The 9,225-nt window shown below is 41.1% G+C and overlaps 1 protein-coding gene across 1 annotated transcript; it reads right to left on the reverse strand.

The window, feature by feature from the left end:
* Positions 1-6,894: 6,894 nt before the first annotated feature.
* LOC129339302 (olfactory receptor 2D3-like) lies at positions 6,895-7,839 on the reverse strand. Its single transcript, XM_054993889.1, has one exon. It carries the CDS (start codon positions 7,831-7,833, stop codon positions 6,895-6,897), a length of 939 nt encoding a protein of 312 aa, XP_054849864.1. The 5' UTR covers positions 7,834-7,839.
* Positions 7,840-9,225: the final 1,386 nt, after the last annotated feature.

Below are 9,225 nucleotides of genomic sequence, written 5' to 3' on the forward strand. Positions count from 1 at the left end.
TTCCTTCTTCAGCAAAAATGTAAACTGCAAAAACAAATAAAATGATTGTGTTAATAGGGTATGAAGGATACTTTTCAGGGTGCAGATGGGCTGCCATCTGAGTAAGAGCAAGATTTGAGTCCAATAGCACATTGAAAGACTAACAATATTTCTAGGGTGTGAGCTTTTGAGACTTGAAGCTCTGTTTGTCAGATTATATAGTAGAGATGGCAGGGCATAAGGGTGAGGGAGAACTATGTATGGGATCCTTCTATCCAGCGTTTATCAAGGAATTTCAGTAAAAAAAAAACCCCTACATCTTGATGTTACTGAACCAATGTCTGACAGAACCCCTATAGTTTTACATGAGTTCTAATGCCTGGGTCAGAAAGAAGAGAAGGACAAGCTGCTTATAAGTTAACTGGGTTTTGTCGGTGCAGGTGTTTGCTCTAATAGACAAAACTTTCATGAAACAGGAAACGTTTTCTCCATAAAACTGAGGACAGGAGCTTTAGGCCCAGATCCAAGGATTTTACATTACATTCCAGTTCTTATATTTTCTCATTTACAAGTCAGCATTACTTGGGGTCCATGGAAATGTTCCTTGTCAGCCTACATATAAGGAACACAGTGAGTGAATCAGGACTGCAAAAAGTGAGTCATTAAAAAAAAATGGCCCACAACTACAATGTCCCATGGTGCAGGACCTGGCAATGTATATGATTAGCAAGCTGACTTTAACTTGGTGCATCATAATAGGTACCTTGCGGAGGGAAATAGTAGGCTGTAGTTTGCATACAAATAATTATTACCATCTAAACAGGGGCCCGACAAGACCATCAAGTCTGTTGTACACAAAAATATGTGTGTCTGTGTAACTATTAACAGAAATGAACACACACAGAGAATGAAGTCTAATAAAGGAGAAAAATGTGTTGGTTGTACAAGCAATGAAGAAGATTTTAGGCAAGGGCAAAAAGGTACCCAGAGACCCATTCTTCTTTCCTTCTAAAGCAAATACAGAAAATGTTATCCCTTTGGATTCATTGGCAAAATTACAATGAAAGCCACCTAACTGGCTGAAAAGTTTAAACATATCGATAAACTGGCAGTTTAGAGGGGTGAAGATCTAGAGTACTGAGCCAGCTAACCATATTATTGATGTAGAAACTAAATAAGACTGGGGCTAGTAGGCAACCCTGTCTAACACCTCTTAGAGTTCTAATGGAGTCAGTGAGCTGACCAAGTCTACTATATCTAACTCTTAGGAAGGTATGTTCATGCAAGGCCCACAATAAGAACAGAAGTCTTTTGTCTATATTTGCACATAGGAGCTTATTCCAAAGCCGAGGTCTAGATATTGAATCGAACACAGACTTAAGGTCAACAAAAGCAGCGTATAATGATATTGTTCCCTTGGCTGAGTATTTTTCAATAAGATGCTGTAAAGTCAGAGAACGGTCAAGCGTGGACCTGCCTGACCTAAAGCCCGCCTGTTCATCAGCCAGTATATTTTCTTGTTCTAACCAAGCCTTGAATTATTCTAATAGATGACATGCATAAAGCTTGCTTATAATATTTAACAGGCTGATTGCTTATAATATTTAACAGGCTGATTGGTCTGTAATTGGAGGGATCCTCCTTCATACCCTTCTTATATAGTGGAACCACTATGGCTATACCCCAAGACTTGGGGTTACAGCCTGTATTATCAATATATGTAAAAGGGGGAGCTAGAAAGGAGGCCCACCAGACTTTATTCTCTTTCAAAAGTTCTGGTGGGATGCCATCAATGCCTGGAGCTTTGGCGATCTTCAATCTGCTAATGAGAGATTCAATCTGTCCAGTTTTTACAGGGGACCACTTTGGAGCATCATCTAATGAAGGGTAGACATTATGGTCATCATACATTTCACTAAAGTACAGTTGGTAACCCATCTGTCCATGGGAGTGCACACAGTTATGGGGCAGGGAGGGACTCTATCAATGACCCCTTTGTATGAGTGAGAGGAAGAGAGACAGATCCATATGGATATGCATGCATAAAGGTAGAATCAGATGCTTATATACTTTGATTCTACTAGATATATGTGCATATGTGCTTATTGTAACAGTCAAGGACATATTTGATTAATATGCAAGCATCAATAATATGCAGATATGCTAAGTGAAGTTAGCTAAGGTTATTAGTATTCTTATTGGAATATTCTATATCAGCAGTGTATCCCACAAGTCCCCACTATTATTAGGTGACTATAAGGGAGACATGTATATGGAAGAAAATATTCATTTTATAAGTCCACAGTCTAAACTCACCAATCTTCACTAATGGAAATTCTTGGCACATCTCCTGTCTCCCTACTATTTTACATCCACCCCATCTTGTGCTCACTTGACATAAAGATTGCCAAGCTACTGTTTACTTTAATTTCCAAATCCTGGAGTATTAGTTTAAACCCATTGCTTTAGTCAGGAAACTTACCTAGAATCTCTGGTTCCCTGCTTGGGCTGGTCTATATACAATGCATTCCTATAGATAAAATCAGAGGAAAAAATAAAGGCCAAAGGAAACCTATAACCAGTCTTTTTCTCTTCGTTGTGGATGATCCAAACTAATGATCCCATGATCAGATAATTGTCTAACTGGAATTCTCAGGTAACATTTCAGTTTTATAACTCAGTTGCTCCCATAGGTGAGAAAGTTCATAGAATCTCAGATTTTCTCTTAGACACCTAATTGTTTCCATTGGGAAAAGTATGTCGTAATAAAAAATGCATGTTCTGAGGGGACAACATCGCCCTTGGGAAGGATACATGCATATGTTTTACACCATGGACTCCTCCCCCCAAAAGTGTGGTGTGGTGAGGAGGGGCAGTGGTCTCAGGAAGAGTTGGATTCAAAATGTAAAATATCCACATGAAGTATTGGATATATTTTATGTACCTCACTACAGAATATTTATTTCATATATTAATATAAGAAAAGCAGGTGTTGCCTAGTTCGTTTCAGTGATCCTGTCATATGGTATCAAGGTCATGGATAAGTGTACTCTCTGGTCCATGGCTGGAAGGTATCACAAAGGCTCATTTATTCCACCCCCGCACACACACAAAAATCCACTGCTACCTCCTCTTTATTCCCTCAGTGATCCCTGTTCAATGCCCTGATGAAGGCTTCCTGGCCAATCTGGCCTGAAGGAAAATTCCTTCCTGATCCCAAAGTGGTGATCGGCATTACCCTGGCCACATAAGAAAGAGTAAAAAAAGTCAAATCCTCACTTATTCCTTCCAGCCCTCCTTCTCAACATCTGCCTGATTTTATACCTAGTTATAGAATCAGCACTGCTGACAGATGGACTTCTTGCCTTTACTTAAAAATCTCTAAGGAAGGAGAGCTCACCATGTCCCAAGGAAGCCTGCTCCACTGAGGAACTGCTCTTATTGTCAAGAACATCTTCCTAATGTTCAGTCAAAATTTATTTTGGTTTAATTCTAACCTGCTGTCTTTGGCATGTCCCTCTGGAGTAACAGAAAACAACTCCACTCTATCCTCTATATGATAGCCCTTCAAATAGTTGAAGATAGCTATAGTCATTTTCTCTCCAGGATCAACATACACAGCTCCTTCCACCTATCTTCTTGGGACTAGATCCCCTCACAATTCTCTCTCACTTGCAAGATATGCAACAGACAATTTTGGAATTGTAAGAACCATGTGATGTACTAATACAACAGATCTACATAGCCAGAAGAATATCAAAGGATGACCTGCTACAAGACAGGCCCAAACAGAACAATAAAAAATGCCACTGGTGGTCACATACAGGTCTCAGCTCAAACCAGTTCAATGCCTCATCAACGGCTTGCAACCAATGCTGGTTGATACTCTTCTCTCACAATCATTGGAGAGAAATCTTTATTCACAAAAGAATAAATGGACGTAAATCTGCCATTAAAAATCACAACACTCAAAAACCAGAGGGATAACATTTCCAGGACATTCCAGAGCTGATGTAGAAGAGGCTATCTTCAGACAAAGATCCTTAAAGGGCAGATCACAACATGAGATTGCTGAGCTTGGGTTCATTTACAAACTCACAAAAAGGGAATCCAGAGACCTGAATGCAGAGATAGGATTTTAATCACTACAGATGATACTTTCTGCTCTAGTCAAGCCACAGTACTCCAAATGAGCTCAAAACAGAGCAGTGATGCAGGGAAGTAGCATTTATCAACTCTGTGGTATATTGCAACTCAATATGGGACGGAAGTGCAAGAATGTTGTGTAGAAGTGGGCATGAAGCGGGAAAAAAAGAAACTTGCGGTTCATGGTTCATCACATTTCATGAACCACGAACCATGAACTTTCAGAACTTGTCTTGGTTCACAAACTGGTTCTTTTAGTTCATGAAAATGTCACTTCTGGGTCAGAAAAAGTCACTTCTAGGTCAGAAGGTCTGCATAAAGCCCATCCTCCCATTGCCTAGGAAACTGATTGATTGGCACCAGGCTGTCTGCAGTGATGAACTGAAAAACAAACCGAACAAACTGGCCTAAAGTTCATGGCAGTTCATCAGAAATGTGGTCTGACTAACCATCAGTTCGCAAACCACGATCCACCTCGGTTGATGATGAATTTTGGTTCATATTTCGGTTCATGCCTACCTCTAATATTGTGCAATTCAAAAGACACATTCTTCTATATTGCATCATATGGGGATGCAGCGGGGAAGTAAGTAGAGCCTACTGGCATCTAAGGGCCAAGCTACACGAAAGACACTTGCCTGGCAAGTGGATTGAGTGGAGGGCAAGTGAACAGGGAGAAATACACTTGCCATTCAAGTGTCATTTGTCACTTGTAGCTTGGCCCTAAATGAAAGTTTCGCATTCCACTGACATACAGAGTTTTGAAAACCACTAATAAAATCAGAGGAATATGGGATAGGAGATGGTTAACTATCAGGAGTCCACTACTGCCCCCCCCCTCCGGGAATGTAACAAGGATCCCAAGGTAGAAAGCTGTGGGTCAAAATATACCCCTTACATTCCAGTAAACACTTCCTTTCTAAAGCAGGCTCACCAGAAAAAGGAAGGCTGAATCCTGACATTCTTCTTCCCCCATTGCAAGTCACAGAAATGCCATGAATTTGAGTGTGGCTTAAATTCTCACCCATCCAGACTCCTCTTTTATGTAGAAAGCTAATATTAGTGCGTGATAAACCATTTTTTTGAGGAACAGGCCATATTATATGGCCATACAGGTGCTATAAATGAAAATCTGGCCTTAGTATGAAAAATGAAATCATCTACAGTAAGAAGCCTGGGAGAACTGAACTCTGTCTCACAGACTATTTCATTTGGCTCAGACAGAAAAGCTTTGTTTGATAATACTATGTACCATCTTTAGGACCCTTCCACAAATGATCTCATCTGATATATAAAATCTTATGAGTCATGGAGGAAAAAGTTTTATTTTATTTCCAAAATGCCATAATAGAACATGGGCTTGCAAGAAAGACTGTCCCCTTCTGTTTCTAGTCCATCTTGGATCATCTGATCATCTTGGAGATTCAGACTCATTTCTTCCATGACTGAGCCTTTGGTAGGCTGCTGGCTCATACTTAAAATAAGAAGTGATTAACGGGATGACCCCATATCACACAGTCCACTTACATCTAGAAGTCAAATAACCATTCTCACTGTATGATTAATTTATGAGCTGACACAAATCTTACATAACACCCCCAAACACACAGTACAAATGTAAGGAAGAATTCCAATTTCTCATCTCTCCTGATGGTAACACCAGCAGAATACCACCAGCAGTACTGTGACACCAATTTTGAACTAGCAACCCAACACAGAGCATGTTCTGAAATGCAAATAGAGGCTTCCTGGTTGATGGCAGGAAGCTCTTAAAGATTCCAGGCAAGAAAATGTTCATCGACAAAGGTGATTCCCACAAGACTGGAATAAATCCTCCATCTTCTTGTCCCCTTGGAATCTCTGGCATTGACATCTTTTCACATCCATTTTTTATGCCTGTGTATGGTTTACTCCCATTTCTTCTTACCTTTGTTTGGCTTTTCTTAGAATTCAGCAGCTACTATATTCTGCCCAGTACTGGCTTCCAGCTCTAGGGGCCTTAGAACACAGTGGGTCTACTAGATGTGGACTTTGCAAATTTCAGGTTCTCTCAGGGGGAAAAACAGAAGCAATGTGAGAATGGTGGCGGTATTGAGTCCCCTGGAAATGTTCTGCTTCGGCTACTTTCAGAGTCAACAATTACAGTGACTGTCCTCTCTTTACTGTGGTTTGTTCATCATTGATATTCTCCTCCAGCTTATTCACATTATGATCAGTGAATAGAAACAAAAAAATAAGTTGTAGGATATGCCAGAAGATCAAGAGGAGAAGAAAAGACTTTGGAGGAAATTCGAGAGAGCAGTTAGACCTAAATTGTCCCCTTAGTAGTCATTAACTGATAAACATGTGCATAGACCTCTAAGCTCACTATAAATTCGTGGTAGAGATTGCCCTCAAGTTATAGTTGACTTATGATTTTCTTGGCATGAGATAAATAGAGGTGGATTTCCATTGCCTGCCTCTACAACCCTGATTTTCGTTGGAGGTCTCCCACCCAATTACTAACCAAGGCCGACCCTGCTTATCTTCTGAGACCAGATGAGATCAGGCTCACCTGGGCTATCCAGGTCAGGGTTCACTATAAATTAAAGTGGCAGAAATCCATTAAAAATCATTGTAGGATTAAAATATCTTAAACAGATATGGAGCACAACTCAAGTAAGTTCAGGTCTACTGAAAACAAAGCACCAATATTTTGAAATCAGTTGATTGTCAAAACATTTATTTATTAGTGTCTTTTTATTGATTTGGTTACTATTTAATAACATTTTACATAACATGAGACATCAATGATTTGTAACCCATTAACTTCTTTAAGATCTCTCTGATTTCCCTGGTTCTCAAGCTGTAGATAATAGGGTTCAACATGGGTGTTGTAATGCTATACTGGATAGAGAAAATATCATCCAGAATTTTTGAAGAAGCAGAGTTTGGCCGCAGATACCTAAAAGAGCCTGTAGCATAATATAGCACCACAACAATAAGGTGGGCACTGCACGTGGAGAAAGTTTTCTTTTTCGCTTCTGTTGACTGCATCTTCAGGACAGTGGAGACAATGTGGACATAGGAGAACAGAATAACTAGGATTGAAGAAACAACTATAGTAGATCCAGAAATGAAGAAAGTAACCACATTTGGGAAAGTTTCTGTGCAGGACAAAGCAAGTAAAGATGGGTGTTCACAGCTGAAGTGCCTGATAACATTTTGACCACAGAATGTTAGTTTTAATACAGGTAAAGCATTCACCATAGCATATATGTATCCAATGCCCCATGCACCTCCCACCAGACATCTGCAGAACATTCTGCTCATGATTTGCACATAGTGAAGGGGCTTGCATATAGCAGTGTATCGGTCAAAAGCCATTGCTGAAAGAATATAAACTTCAGTCCATCCTGTCTGAAGGATTAAGAACATCTGGGCAATACAGCCACTGTATGATATTGTCTGGCTTGAACAGAAGTTAAGTAACAACTTTGGCACAGTGACTGAAGAGAAGCAGATATCGAGGAAAGACAGGTGACTCAGGAAGAAGTACATGGGGCTCCGGAGGTGATCGTTGCTTACTATTATTGTCATAATCACTGTGTTTCCCAGCAGGGTTGTTGCATACATAAATAAAAATGTCAAAAAGAGGAAAATCTGTACTGGTGGGTTGTATGAAAATCCCAAGAGGACAAAATAAGTCACTGTGGTCTGATTTTCCATTTCTTTGTTCAGAAAAAATAAAAACTGCAAAAACAAAATAATTGAGTTAAATATGGTTCAATGGCTACATTTCAGGGAGCAAGTAGGTATCTAAAATTTTCTTCATTAGAAGAGCAAGATTTGAGTCCAGAAGCACCTTAAAAGACCAGCAAGATTTCTAGGGTATGAGCTTTTGAGAGTTGAAGCTCCCTTTGTATGATACAAATATTTGAAGAAGGAAGCTTTGAATCTCGAAAGCTTATGCACTGGATATCTTGTGCACATTTTAAGGTGCTACTGGACTCAGATATTGCATTTCTGGGTGAAGTTCAGGTTATTGCAGTCCAATGAAAATGGCAGGTGCGTCAAGTTCCCTTCAATATTCTATGGGTACATTTTACCTCATATTCACGACATCCTCTTGAGCACTCATCAACCCTCAGTTTTGAAGAATGTACACTAAAGAAGGCAGTGCATAAGTTAAGTCTTACTACGTATTACACAGGGAAAAAGGCAGAACTATGTATGGGATTCTTCTACCTGGCATTTATGAAAGAATTTCAGTAAAAAGAACCCCTGCATCTTGACGCTGAATGGACCAAAAATGTGGTACTCCCGGCTGCCACACAGTGGCTTGAGCTGGGGACCGTACTTTGCCACTTCGGAAGGAGAAGCAGGCAGAGACATCTCTCAGGCATATGGGGATATAGCTGGGGGGGCGGGGGTGGAGACAAAACCTTCAGAAGACGGCTCCGCCCTCCCTGCTGGCAGTTGCTCTGCGTGCTCGGCCCACCCACCTCACCCTGTAGTAGTGCAGGATTAGCCGGCTGCTGTTCCCAGAGACAGGTAGGAATTTTTTCTCCTCTCCCCATATTGGCAAGGTGGGAGAGGTGGTTTTTTGCCTACCTTGCACTGCAGGCAAAGGTTTGAGGTAATTGGCAATGGTGGTGCATCGTTACAAGTCACTGGCAGGAGAGAGTTTGGGGATAGGGAGTGGGCTGGTGAGCACCCCTTGGCAATTCCCCATTGGTGGGGAAATGGGGTCTACCAGGAGTGGATGGTATGCTTGTGATGGCTACTACCACCTGGAGACTGCCTGCAGTGAACCCCATGTGTAAGTCCTTCCCTCATGCTGTATGGCTGAGGCTTTAGGAGCTTGAAGGGGAGAACCATTTTGCCTGGCTGGCCGGGGAAAAGCCATTACATGGATGGCTCCTACCCGGGGCTGTGGGGCTCGCCCAGACAGGTCAAGGCGGTGGTCCTGGGGTGATCCCATGGCTTGACCTGTACCCCTAGTTAGCCCTTGCCATATTTAATGGTTGATGTTATATTAATAAAGTGGCCCTTTTGTTTCAACTCCTGTGTCTGCCTCTTCATTCCGACTGGGGTGGCAATAACTGACTCAATCCCTGT

Source organism: Eublepharis macularius, chromosome 12 (genome assembly GCF_028583425.1).
Source record: "Eublepharis macularius isolate TG4126 chromosome 12, MPM_Emac_v1.0, whole genome shotgun sequence".
In the NCBI taxonomy this organism is placed as follows: Eukaryota; Metazoa; Chordata; class Lepidosauria; order Squamata; family Eublepharidae; genus Eublepharis; species Eublepharis macularius.